Source organism: Opisthocomus hoazin, chromosome 1, assembly GCF_030867145.1.
Source record: "Opisthocomus hoazin isolate bOpiHoa1 chromosome 1, bOpiHoa1.hap1, whole genome shotgun sequence".
NCBI classification, from domain to species: Eukaryota; Metazoa; Chordata; class Aves; order Opisthocomiformes; family Opisthocomidae; genus Opisthocomus; species Opisthocomus hoazin.
This window is the reverse complement of record NC_134414.1, coordinates 122,135,425-122,149,220: the sequence shown is the minus strand read 5'-3', so window position 1 is coordinate 122,149,220 and position 13,796 is coordinate 122,135,425. Positions and strand designations below refer to the sequence as shown.

At 45.2% G+C, this 13,796-nt stretch overlaps 1 protein-coding gene across 4 annotated transcripts in view; it reads left to right on the top strand.

The window, feature by feature from the left end:
• The first annotated feature begins 303 nt into the window (after window positions 1-303).
• The window catches only part of VGLL3 (vestigial like family member 3), a 36,385-nt gene continuing 22,892 nt past the window's right edge, over window positions 304-13,796 (top strand). For 2 of the 4 annotated variants that reach the window (XM_075434167.1, XM_075434159.1), the window contains exon 1: window positions 8,899-9,142. In XM_075434167.1, coding sequence (XP_075290282.1) covers window positions 9,050-9,142 — 93 coding nt within the window. In that variant the 5' untranslated portion in view covers window positions 8,899-9,049. Of the gene's footprint in view, window positions 390-5,371; window positions 5,467-5,561; window positions 5,660-7,185; window positions 7,345-8,898; window positions 9,143-9,354; window positions 9,390-13,796 lie in introns of those variants that run through there. The other 2 variants (XM_075434175.1, XM_075434183.1) reach the window with 2 other exon arrangements.

Here is a 13,796-nt window from a genome sequence, read left to right as displayed (position 1 = left end):
CAGATGGATGTTTAGTTTGAAAAGCGATACATCAGCTGCTGTTTAATGAGGACTCTGCAACCTACCTTTCTCAGATGCTGTTGCTTATTAAGCTGTTCACTGATTAGGAATATGCAGATGCTGTTGGCGGAAGCAATAGTTGCCTTTAGTCAGAGTGGAAGGACTTCACCATTGCTAACTCAGAGTTATGGCAGCAGAATTGGACCCCGGGGGTTAGGTGTAAGGACAGAGGAGACAAACAGGCTTCTATTCTCTTTCCAAGAAAAATGCTGTCAGCAAGGGGTGTTGCTGTGCTCCCTGGCCCAGGAGAGGAAATCTTTCTCCATCGCTGCCTGTGTACCCTGCTCGTATTGCTGCTTGGGCTTTCTCTGCAAGAATTTCAAGAACAGGTGAGCAACTTCTCTTTGCTGCTTGCTTGTTTGGGCTGGGGTGTGAGGGCAATAGCAATCAAAAACGTTGGTGTTTAATACCTCTGAGGGAGGCCTGCAAAGAATAAGCTTGTTACAGTAAAAGAGCGTGGCTTATTCTCTGGTGGTGGAGCCTTCTCTCATTTGGAAGGCAATTAGTACTTCTTCACGAAACTAAAGGCTTCGAGACTGCATTTCTCCAAAGAGACTCCCCAATATGCTCTACTGAAATTGTAAAGATACCTCTGAAATAAACTGTAGTGTGCCATTCAAGTGCCCTGGTTTAGTATTAGTGTTGTTAACTATTTCCTGTCTCTCTAATTTATTTCTGCAAGCTTAAAGAGAGCCCCAAACCCTCACCAAAACTGATGGTGCTCATGGGAACCGTGGTACTGATATGCTTGGAGAATTAAGTTGTTTATTCATACTGAGCTATAGCAGCTATGCCAGTGCTCTCAGACCATCTGGTTTGTTTGCCTCAAAAGTACCTTGCCAAAGTGGCAATTCTCTGTCTAACTTTGAAATATGAAAGGTGAGTTCAAAAGAAAGCATTCGATTTGTTTGTTTGGTTTTTGTGGATTTTTTTAGAAAATTTACGTTAGTGAAATAAAACACCAAGTACTGATGTGTTGGACTCACCTCCTCCAAAAAAACTGAAATGCGTTATATTTTGTATGTACTTTTAAGACAGAAGCACAACAATTCTTCTAGGTGCTAAGGATAATGCATGTGTGTGTATAGGAATAAGGACTGTTTAACAGGTGAGAAAATTCCATTATGGGGGGAAAAATGGAGCTTAATCTTCAGCTCTCTTATCACTGACTTTGGGAATACTGTCTCTGTTCAGTAGTTTGCTTTAGCTTTGGTGCAAGATAAAGCCATTCTATGGTATTTCCCTCATGCTTTGGCTTTCTGGGAAGTGAAGAATCATCACTGTGAACAATATCCTTCCTCTTTAAGTTGCTTTTTCCAGACAGTTTCAGGATGTTGGTTTTGCTTACTTTAAGACCTCCTTTTTCATTAATGCAATCACATCCTGTAGCATAGAGATGCCCATGGAGTAGCGAATAATCACGGCAATGAATCTTGGTATCTACAGACTAAACAAGCTGCATGACTTAAGCCCATGCCTGAGTGGCAAAAATTCTGGCCATGATCTTGAGCTGATTAAGCCCACTGCCTCTGTATCTCCAATTCTAAGAGAAATAGTGGTGATAGCTCACACAGTCATTGCAGAAATTAGTGCATCTATATAGAAACATTTTACACATTTTACTATACAGCATATTAATACACTAAGAATTACCTACTTGCTTTCCCACTCACACAGAGTATTCTATTTCTGTGATGGGAAAGGAATGATACCATAGTCAACTGAGAAGAGCTGGTGAAGTGTTATTGATAGCTGCATTTTATTTACCAGGAGACTGGTAATACTCTAGAAGTATTTCTCTAGTCATTTCATTCACCATACACACACATTCTTTTGATGAGCAAAGAAAAGCTAATGAAAAGCCTATGATAATGAGATCACAAGACCAATATGAAAAGAAACTGAGAAATGCTGACAGTCTTGATTATTATAATAATCTAGTACAGGAGCAAACTGCATGATTGTTCTAATATACACTCGTGGCAAAAGAAATTAAGAAAATCCCCAAGCAATTGTCAAACTCTTACTGGCATTTGTGAAACTGTGTGTTGCAGCAGCAAAGACACTTTTCACTTGCATTTAACATATATATTTATAGTTGGGAAATGGTGTATGATATTAAAAGCGTGGCATTGTTTCTTGTATTAAATGCTTTCTGTCATTTAAGCCAAAGAAAGGATTTGCATTGCCCCATTTCTGCAGACAAGGGCGTTCATTGAATGCTCCTATAGACACTAATCACACCCAGTAAAACACAAGGACTGTTACTAGCTGAATTATTACGGAAACCACTTACTTCAAGCAGAGAGAAATAAGGAAGAAAAATGAGTGCAGCTCAACTGGATGCAGTACTGCAATTACTTTGTTTCTTGAGGAGTTATTTGAAGTAGCCTACCTAGGAAAGACAGGTTTGCTACATCTGGTGACAGAACTATACAATTGTGATATAGGTCTGAGGGTGAAGTGGAAGTATAAAAAATTGTTCCTGTTCTCCTGAAGATTGCAATATCTGAATGCAAGGCTGGGACAGGGCAGAATGTTAGCTATGCCACAGCGGGGATGGTTGTAGAAAATCTAGGCATCATTTGGGTGTGGGGAAGTATGATTTGTAAGGTTGGGTTTTTTTCAAACTAAGAATTAATCCAAGATAAAACTTATCATTATTTTACTGAGTTAGTCCTAGCTTGGACTGGTGTCTCTGTCCTATGAATCTTATAGACACAGATGTCTGCACTGATATGAGGGGAAGCAAAGGTAAACAAGGAGATAGGATTTTTTGCGTATGTTTTTTGTTTTCTTTTCTTTTAACAGCAATTATGGCTTAAGTGTCATGAAAAGCCTTAGCCCTGCCTCAGGGCTTGTTGGGCTGGATCAAAACTTTTGCAGTCAGCTGATGCAAACATGGTCTGCTACAAATTCACTCTGCCTGTTCAGATTTGTTCTGAATGTGCTGCTGGGCTAATGTTTTGCTATAGGCTTCATGCCAGACCAGGCATTGTCAGCTTGCTCCCAGCTGCATAAAACTGGCAGACACTATATATTGTATTCTGGCTAATTCATCGAAAAAGTGCTCATATGCATGCCGTTCAGCAGTTACAGGTGGCATATCAAAGACTGGAGGACCACTGCAGTACTCTGTGAGAAGCTATGCCGATGACAACAGGACTAATTTCAGAGCAAAGTGGCAGTCAGTGTTCACGAACCGGTCACAGATCCCCAGTCTGCAGAACAGTAAAACTGTATTCTCCCAGGCTTTTCAGTTGCCAGGAGCTGCTAGGCTTCATCCTCAATCCCTCCATACTCACCACTTTTGCTGCAGCCCCAGAGTTTGGCAGGGGGAGCAGGGAGTGAGTCTGTTCTCAATCCGTGGCCACTTTAGGGATCAAAGCAACCTTCAGGACAACTGGGAAGTGTTGAAGCTACCCTGTGTTGGGCCAGCTACTGCACCAGCTGCAAGCTTGAAGGAGCACCCCAATGTGCTTTTTCCCATGAAGAGGAGGATGGAAGAGAAAGGCATCATCCAGCATCTGAAGGTTTTGTCAGTTTTCAGCTTCTCCTTTACAGTTACGCCCTAGCTGTTTTGCTCTTCCTTCACAGATGGAACAGGGCCCCAAAATTCAACTGCTGAGATGGAAGCATGTTTAATAATGTATTACGAAATAGACGTGGTGAAAAATTCCAAAATAGATGGAGGATTTTAGTGCCAGATTGTGCCCTGGGATTCCAATGCATATATTCAATAAAAGCTATTAAAAATGTTCGTGTTTCAAGGAAGAATTTGGACTTTTGACACAATTCCTTCTTTTTCTTTGGGAGCCAAACATTTTCTGTGGTAACAGAAAATATTACAAGAAGAATAAATATAATACGTTTAGGCATTAAAATGAATAACAGTCCTTGATCTATTTGCTGAAGATTACAGGCATGAGATGTGAAAGCTGTTGGTGGCTTGAAGCAAGATATTTGCTGTGATCGGCACTGCAGCTTTACTTATGTTGCAAAATATGAAGGAGATGACTAGAGAGGTGTCTAGATCATCACATCATATGGGAGGTTGCTATGCACCTTGTGATCATAGCTTTGGCCAACGTTTTGCTGTTCTTTCATTGCCTGTTGAATCAAGCGATCCTAAAATCTTAGGGTAATGTACTTGCCACACACGAGCTGCTGCCTCCCATTCCAGAGGGGTCAAACCTCGGTGGTGAATGCGTAATTGCTATATGTATAAGGGAAACGTTAAGCCTGTTTCCTGGACTCCCAAGGTGCTGCATGAAAGAAAATGGCATTGAATGAGTGAAATGCTTCTTTTTTCCCAAACACCCAACCTTTCAATTTCCGTACTGTTTCAAATTGGAGCAATATAAGTGTCTATAGAGAGAAACTTTCTTCTCAGGAAAGGAAGTAACTCCCATCCTTCTCTCCCTCCCCAAATGTTTAGGGCAGTCTAAGTATGCTTCCATTCCTTTTTTTCAGGAATGGAAGTGAGTGCCTGCCTGCCCCCGGCTTGTGCTTCTTTCCTGGGGAATGGAGAGACCCTGAGCTCAATACCCGAGTTTTGGAGCTCTCAGTTGCCTCTTGCACTTCTGGGACCTGTGCTGTATCAGCTGGAAGTGTAACTCACAGTGGTGATGGCACTACAGCTTTACAGGAATGTGCCTAGCAGCCTTTGAGTCCCTAGATCAAGGTAAACTCCCTTGCTGAGCTACACAGCATCACGTAAGTTGACGTTAAACCTTTAGAAACCTGTAGGGCAAATTCCACCTGAAACCTAACCTGCTTTAGGGGGTGCTTATCAAAGCTGAGTTGTCTCCGCAAAAATGCTGTTTCATCAATGTTGACTTTTTTGATTATTATTTTTTTTGTCAATCTCATCAGAGAATTCCAAGCCAATTGCAAACAAATGTGATTTTTACCCTTCCTATTCCTTTATATATAAGGCACAGATAATGCCTGGTGTTTATTTCATTGGGATGCAGTGCGTGTCTTCAAACGTGGTCTCCTCTTCTAGGAAAATCTAACGTGTTACATTTTTGGCTGTTGAGCGGACTGTAACAGTAAAGCCAAGGGCCTCTGCCTGTAAATACTAGCCACAGCTAGCTAGGGTGTGGTTTCCAATGATTTAAATACTTATAGGATGCCAGCAGAGGGTGAAACAAGGAGGGGGGGGATAAAGGAGGGGACTTGTTTGTTTTAATCTCTGTGGAACTGCTAGCTGTACAGAATTGTTTTCTCAAAGAAATATTTGGAAATAATTGCACACTGGTGAGAAGGGAAGAGGAAGAGCTGTACTTCTTGTTGTCATTGTTCAAAGGTTTGAAAGGCTTGCTACTGCTTTCCAGCATTTATTCGGACCCCTACATAAACTTTCTAATCTGTGGAAGTGGTGAGCACCCACGACTCCAACAGGTAAAGTTCATCTCAAAACAAACAATTCTTGAAGAGCTGGTGCAGAGTCTGCTTCCACCATGTCATTAATGTGTTCCCTCTTCCCTCTTGTCCAGAACTACAGCATTCCAGACAAGCTGAGTTCGCTCCATGTTACAACCCACATAGCTGCTGTACCAAGTCGCGTTTGGCTGTGGTGCTTACCTAGTGCTCTGTGAGTATTTTCCGATCTCTATTTCCATGGTTGCCCTTAGCATTGCTGAAGTTTAGCTAGTCCAAGAATCAGGGTGCCCTGATGGATTTAAGAAGCTAGAATACACAGCAAAAATGAATGAACTTTACTTAAAATACAGCCAGTTGGTTCTTTTCCTCATTAAAGAAATGAACTGTGGCAGAAAGCCAGGGTGTTTCTCTCCTGCAAAGATCATGCACCAGTCATACCTTAGCCTGCTCTTGTCCTCTCCTGTTGTCAGTGTGGTGCATCTGCACTAGCAAGCTGTGCTTTTCATTCCGGAGTGATGAAAGGGAACAGCAATAAATTACTATGCCTTTTAAGAAATCTCCAAATCTTACCAGATCTCACATTTCATTCTGGCCACTCTTTCATGTCATTCTTTTACTATTACTTTAATTGCCACTGCAAATCTACAGTTTGCTGCTGTTCTGGGGTACCTAGCACTTGAAGCTACTGTTGTGAAATAGTATGGAGGCAGAAAGTGGAGATTCTCTCTCTTCCTTTTTTGTGAATTCCAGCTCCTTGTGAAATCCCCAAATTCACAAGTTCCCATGTTTCTGAAAAGAGCGAACCTCTATGTACTCCGAGGTATTGTTACACTGCTAAAAATGGAAACCTGATGCTGCTTCTTGTGAGGTGGAGGGGAAAGAGTTGAGAAAGGTTGCAGTTTTACCCCAACTGTCTCATAGTGCTTGAATGCTGGGAGTAGAAAGCAGTATAACAAATATCTGAAAATGTAGCCACTTACCAGTCTTTTATATAAATTCCAGATTACGGGCCAAACTCACTGTTGACATAAGCAGATGCAAATCTAATGAAGTCACTGCAGTTAGTTCTACTTATGCCAGAGGTGAATTTGTCCCTATTTTTGGAACATGCTAGTTCTGTGCTACGGTGTTGGCACACTCTATCATGTCAAAATCCTGTTCAGCAATGGCTGCGTGCCACTGGCTGACTGACAGAATGCATCATGTCAAACATCTGCCTGATAATGGTCCCGTTCTGATTTTTGACATGATGTGTCATGCCACTGTATCGTGCCCGAAGGCATCTGATAGGATCTGATAACAAGGAATGTGCATTAATTGAATATCGGAGCATTTTGTCATCCTGCGGAAAACAGTGATGTCTGTGTTAGCGCATCTATAAATCTCTTGCAAGTGCCTCCTGTACTTGGGTGTAAAATGTTCACTAATGTGCTCCCACCTCAATGTCTTGCATTAGCACAGTAGATGATAAATCATTTTCTGGGTTGGTCTGGTTCTGCTTTAAGGACTGATAGTGGATTTTCTCCTGAGAATGATCAATTGGCATTGAAAGAACTTGTTCCTGTTCATGATTTTACAGACTTGTTACTGCTTACTAAGCATAGATGGGTGGTGTTTTGGGTTGTTGTTGTTTTTGTTTTTGTTTTTTATTTTATAAACTATCATCGGGCCTTATTGCCCTTGCATCTGAAAGCATGTCAAACAGAACGGTGCTAAACAACACCTTCCCTAAACCAGGAAACATGTTTCACCGTTCTCTGCGGCAAGCAGCGCAGCTTCCCTGAGAGGATCTGCGAGGGTGGATAGCAGCCAGTCGTCCAAAGGCGAGGAGGCCGGGTGCCAGGAGACGAGCGGCCGGAGGAATGCCTGACGGCAGCCCGGCCCGACGCGCTCTCGGTAAGAAACTCCAGGTCGGGGTCAGGCGCGTGTCCAGGAACAGCGAGCTCCAGAAGGCGGCACTTGCTATTGCCGATCGACGGCCGCCGGCTCCTGCAGACGTTGCTGTCGGGAAAATTTCTGCCTCAGGCTTGTTGTTGCAGTAGAAAATGAGGGCAAAGAGATTTCTGAAATTAATAGGGTCCAGATCGACCAGAGATTTGCGGATAGCGATCGACACTGGGATTTTCTGTTTCCCCGAAGAAACTGCTTGGAAGCCCATACTTTCGGAATAGCAAAGTAGATGCTGTTTGTGTGTTGTAACCTTGCGGAAACTTCTGAGTGGCTGCAAGGGTTAACGCTGAAGATTGGATCCATTTATGTAGATATACAAAATACAACAGGAACAAATTACCGGAGTGCTATTAAAAAAGTATATAGCTACCTTAAAATCTGTATGCCTAAAACTTTAAAAAAAAAAAAAAAAAAAAAAAAATTTAAACGTGCCTGCAGGAAACTGGCTCTTTTTTCAAAGTATTGCAGTTGAGTGTTTTGGAGAAATGCTTTCTATAAGCAGGGAATCCTACCGGGGTCAGACAGAGCTATTTTCACCTTGTGTATTCATCTAATTGTCCTGCCCAAGGAGTTGTGCGTGTGTGTGTGTGTGTGTGTGTGTGTGTATATACAGAGGGAGAGAGGATAAATTTAGACTTCTTGATGGAAGGCTTCAGTTTTTGGCCACTATTAAATGCAGTTAAACCTTGAAACAAATTTTGTGAGAAAGAAACTTGAAAGAATTCATTTCAGGCCAAACAAGAAGAAAACAAGAGCAAACAAGTGTAGTCATTCCCGGGCTCGTAAGCTGGGGCAACGCTAACCAGCCATAGGCGTAGTCGTTTCCATGTGAGGAATAGCATCGAAAGCCTGCTAGTGCGGGACGGCAGTAGGGCGGCTCGCAGGCAAAAAATGTGTGTACGGAGGTAGGCCGTGAATATGTTTGGGTAGGACTGGAGCCATTACAACCAGATCCTGGTTTTCTGCGTATTTTTCAAGTAGAGCGGTACACTTAAGTGATGGTTTTTTTTTTTTTTAATTTAAAAAAAAAACCAACAAAAGCATCGTGGACCAAACATGGGGAGGGAAGTGAGACTCCCCGGGCTCGCTGGCAAGGCATCCCACCTGCCACCTCCCCCGGGACGGGCGGGTTCCCCCCCGGATGAATTCCCAGCGCGAACCCCTCGGGAGGGGATCGCTCGTTCCGAGCCTCCCGCGGACCCGAGCCCGGCACCGCGCCGCTTCCCTCTCCCGACCCCGCAGTGGGGGGAGAGGGGGGAAGACGACACGGACGACGGGACTCCCCCCAAAACCGAACGAATAAATAGCGATGGGGGCCCCTCAAACCGTTGGGGGGGGGGGGGGGAGCGCAGGTGCTGCGCGCCCGCGGAGCCGCCGCGCGGGGGGCGGGCGGGGCGCGGTGGTCCCCGCCTCCCCCCCTCCCCGCTCCCCCCTTCCCGCCGCCGCTGTCCGGTCGCCCCGCGCTCCCGCCGCCGCGCTATAAGTGCGGTTGCGGGGCGCGGCGAGCGCCGAAGATGCGCTGGCAGCCGGGGCTGCGCGGCGCCCCGCCGCGGCCGCCCTGCGCGGAGGAGAGGGAGAAGAAGCCGGAGGAGGAGGAAGAAGCAGGAGGAGGAGGAGGCGGCGGTGGCGCGGAGCGGCCGCGGCCGCGGCCATGAGCTGCTCGGACGTGGCCATGCAGCAGCCGGCCCCGGCGGCGTGCGGGGCTCCCCGCTATCCGGCCGCGCCCGCTGCGGGCTGCCCGCAGGTGAGGGGCGGGGAGGGTTGCGAGGGGCAGCGCGCAAATCTCGGGTGGAGGCGGGGGGGGGCTTTTTGGGGAGGCCTTCCCCCCCCCCCCCCCCTCTTTCCCCCCCCCCGAGAGGGCTGCATAGCGCATCGCTGGCTGGCCGGGGCGGAGACCTCCGCCCCGGCCAGCCAGCGATGCGCTATGCAGCCCCCGGCCTGATTTGGAGATGCGGGGAGCTGTGGAGGGTGCCCTGGAGCCGCGGAGCCTGGTAAGACCTCTTCCCACCCCCCCCCCCCCCCAAAAAAAAAAAAAAAATTCCCCAAATTCTTGCATTTTGGGGGTGGGCGCTGGCTTGCGAGGCTGGAGCAGGGAAGGGGAGAAAGTTATTTCTCGCCTTCTTCCCCCCCCCCCCCCTCCTCCTCCTCTTCCTCCTCTCCGCCGTTCCTCCGTACTTGGGGAGTCTCCACGCTCTCCCGCTGTGCCGGCAGGAGGGGACCCGGGCTGCTCCCCGCGCACCCCGGCTCTCCTGCGAGACCGGCCCCAGCGGGGTTTGCAGCCGAGTTTGGTGATCGGGTGGATTTTATTTTAATTTTTTTTTTTTTTTTTTTAAAGAAAGTGAATCAGGAAATTCTTATCAGGCTGACAGCATTTTTAGACTATGCAGTGCGTGGGTGAAGTGGGACTAATATTGACTTGGCCCTAATGTAGTCATCTGAGAATACATTTTTTGGTTGTTGCTGCATTCCATAAGGTTTTATCATTATTATCCATGAAGATTGTTTTCTCCGTACATGGGAAGTGACCCCTAATATCAGCTTGCCTGGGAGACACGAATATGGGCTAAAACATTAAAATTCCTATCGCGTGTTACTGGTTTTTTTTCTTTATCGTTGGGAGGGAGAACCCGTTTGCAGAAATGATACCCCGGCGAACTTCTCCAGGTTGCTCACGTTGTTCGCTGCAAACACCAGCTCTGGAAAATGTGTGAGTGTTGTCCGTTACACCGTGCCTTCGTTGTTATTTTTTCGCTAATCTAGGTCACAGTTTGCCCAACCTTCCATCTGTTCAGTAATTTTAGTTATGAACTTTGAATATCTGGAGCTCCAGTTGTTACCCTGCATGATTTGGAGGGAAAATAAATAAATAATCTCGAATAACTTGACTCTCTGACTAGAAGTAGAAAACCGCGATTGAAACTTTGGTGAACTTCTTTGGCATTTAACTCTGTAGGTGATTGGCTGTGTTTCTCTTACACATCTACAGTGTAGAACACATAGCACATGAAAATCTATTAAACGATCGTTAGCAGCTGTGTCACGCTCAAGTGCAATTGCTTTTTATTTTTAAACAGAATCATGAAGTTTTTCGGTCAGCCGAAAGCAGCACCGTACATGAAATGTCCCAGAGGCACCCTAATGAACGCCAAAGTTTCTTGAAAATTTATTTTAAATAAACTGAGTTCTTGTGGGTTATGATATTTAAGAAAGGTGGAGGTAGATACGCAAGGCAAGAACAATAGATAGCTCTGTTGAGCCAATACAGTTCGGGAGTCGTGGCCAGCACCATATATCCCATTTCCACCAAGAAACATTCTAAACCTTGCTATCCTACACGTTACTGACAATTTGTTTTAGTTAATCCTTCTCGCGCCAGTTTTCCTGAAATATTTGGAGCTGGAGGGTCTTCACAACCTAGTCAAATGTCAGACTGAAAAACCGAGCTGTGGTTGCTGAAATAAGAATGTTGCACCCTTTAATTCTATCAGCTGCGAGCTTTAGAGCAGTTTGTGTATTTCCTCTGAATCCAATGCTTTTTAAATCAAAAAAGAGGCAAACATAGAATGAACTCCTCATGCATCTGTAGTTGTAGGGGAAAGATTTATTGTTTGGGTAACGCATGACATTTTGCAAGTCTCTGTTTCTTCAGAACTGTCCTGTCAGGGACACTTAATCAACTGGTAAAGAGCATAAGAAAGAAGGACGAAGAATCTGTTGCCAGGTTTTTGTTTCTTCTTACACATGTGTTCAACATGTAAAACGCTCCTGCGCTCTTCGTGGGGATGATGACCATTTTAAAGAATGTTGTTCTTTGCCGGAATTAAAACTGTGGTTTAAAAATAACAGCGAGGAGAGATGAATTGGTGGGATATCTTAAAAATAAAGCTCTGCATTGGAGCTGATAAAGTGGAGCTCGCCCTCAAAATATCTGAGGACTCCATCGAAGCATTTTTCAGTGGTGGTGTGCTACTCCAGTGTCTTTCAGTATCCGGTGTAATGGTTTGTTTTCTGGGGCAGAAAGCTCCTCCACGCTGTGTTCCCGTTGGCTTTCCTTTCCTTCTCACTGCAAGGAGATGTAGGTGTGTTATTCTAACTAAAGCTTGTGCATCTTCATAGGTATTTGTAGTAAATCTGTCATGAACGTCTAGTTGGTTATGCCGGCTTTCGGTATCAGTTCCGTGTCCTTTACAGAGCAAAGCAAGCTCCCTAGCCGTGGCGCTGCCGCTCCGGATGTAGAGGCGCAAGTTCTGGGCCGCGGTGCCTCTTCGGAGAGGTAACCTCACCGAGTTTCTGTAGGTCGCGTGCTGCATACGTGGGTCAGGAGGGAGAAGTGTCCCCGGCGAGCGGCTGGCATTGTGCCACTGCTCTGCAGTGAAAGGGATTTGAATGGCTGTGTCTTTTTTGGGTTTTTTTTCTAAGTACCAGATCTTGGGTTGCTTTTAAACGATGGACTAGCATGCGCTTGGGATGTGCAGAAGTGGCTTTTAAATTTTTTTTTTTTTTTGTAGGGGATGGTCCATCATACCCTTTTAAAGTTACCTCACACTAAAGTTATTCCCACATTTCTGCATCTGTAGCTTTCACCCCCTTAACATCAGTGCAGAACTGATTTTTGCCTTGCACAGAAATGCAGAATTTCTGGAAGCTTAGCTTTCACCAATCCTTAGCCAATAAAGGACTTGCTGGCAAATTAATTTAGAAGGGATTTTGTTTTTTTTGAAGTGCTTAATGGACTGAAGCCTGAATTCCTATTGAATGTTAGTGGGAGTAGAGGCTTAGCACTTAGATCGCTGAGATTGCCGAAGTCCAGGGTGTTTGCTGGAGGGAAGTAAGTGGAGTATGGATATATACATGCTCATGCGATGCCAGAAGGAACTGATGAAAATGGGATGTGGCCCTAATTCTCAGATAAATCAGGGTTTCGGTGTTCCTTTGCCAAAAGACAGAGCGAGTGTGTGCCGGTGTTACAATACGAATGTGTTCCTATGTGTGCTAAGAAGACCTGCCTGTGTGAGGGTAAAGCCCTGCGGAAAGGCGAAATTAAAACGCTCTTCATCGTGCGCTTTCCTGAGGGTCTGTGCAGCTGTAGTGGTAGGTTTTGGCTTTCCTATGGGTTTGGTAAGGAATGGGTGTAACAGAGCTGCTCATTCAAAGAGACTGTGGAAACACATGATCGGTGAAGAATCCCGTTATATTCTTGGCGCACGCGGAACGCCGTGACGGCTTGCCATGCCCTGCCAGTGTAGGTATAGCAGGTGGCAGAGCTGAGGCTAAGATAGGATTCACCCTGGCTCACTAACGGCTGAGCTTAAGACCTTTGAAATGGGAAGTTACAGTAAATGGTCGTTTTGGAATTTCTCCATGGTATGTAGAGGTAGAGAGCTAAGCCAACACCATCCTTGCTAAATCAAGTCTTGCATAAAGAGTTGTGATATGCTCAAGTCAGACTTTCTGCTGGCAGTGCAGTAGACGGACTTTTTCCAGATAAGGGCTTGTCTTAATTAGGAAATTAGGTTAGTAACTCAACTCTTCCTTCCAAACTAACAACATTGCAGACAAGGACAAGTCGCGTTTAACGTTGTGTCAGCTGGCTGTAGCTAAACCCTAATTCAGGTACTGTAACTTCGATTTTTGGTGAAGTTCTTCGTATCTTGTGCTCACTACTATGAGGATGGGCTTGTTACGCTGCTTGTACTGTGTGGCAGTCCGCAGTATCTAACACAGCAGATAACAGCAAAAGATAGCTTCACATTCAGTTTTTGTAATTCAGATGCTTTCTCAAGGCTTATTTAGAAACCTGGAGTTTGCCCTGCTACGGACTTCACTGGAAGCTGAATCAGACCTGTATAACTCACTTGTAAAGACCACTCTTAGAATAACAGGATGTAAAACCTGGATTAAGTCTTGCCCTGTGTGGGGACTTTCATTGGGTTGTTTTGTTTAAACCCATGAGACACTGCTGAGTTAAAAAATGTGGCTTGCTTTACTTTGTTGTTCCGATTGGCACCAAATTCTATTTGATCGTCCTCTACCTACATAAAAACAGAACTTTAGAGTTTAATGGTACACCTCTGTTTAGATGTACAGCAAGAGATGTATAGATTCATTCTTTTTCCACCGCTTCCCTCATATCAGCAGAGCATAGCAGGAGCTCCAGGCTCTGCTGCTGCAAATCCGGTGGCTCACCTGAAAGCAGGTGTGTGGCTTTGCTCGGCTTGCTCATTTGTGAGGGTAGAAGTTAGCATTTCATGTTTCCAGGGCATGCTGTAAATACCGCTTTGAGGCCCAGCATTTGGTGCCCTGATTGCTTGAAATTGTCGTCTTCCTTGAATACTTTCTGTGTTATCAGTAGGAGCCTGCTTGGCAGACAGCGCCACAAATGGAGGACTGTCTGTGAT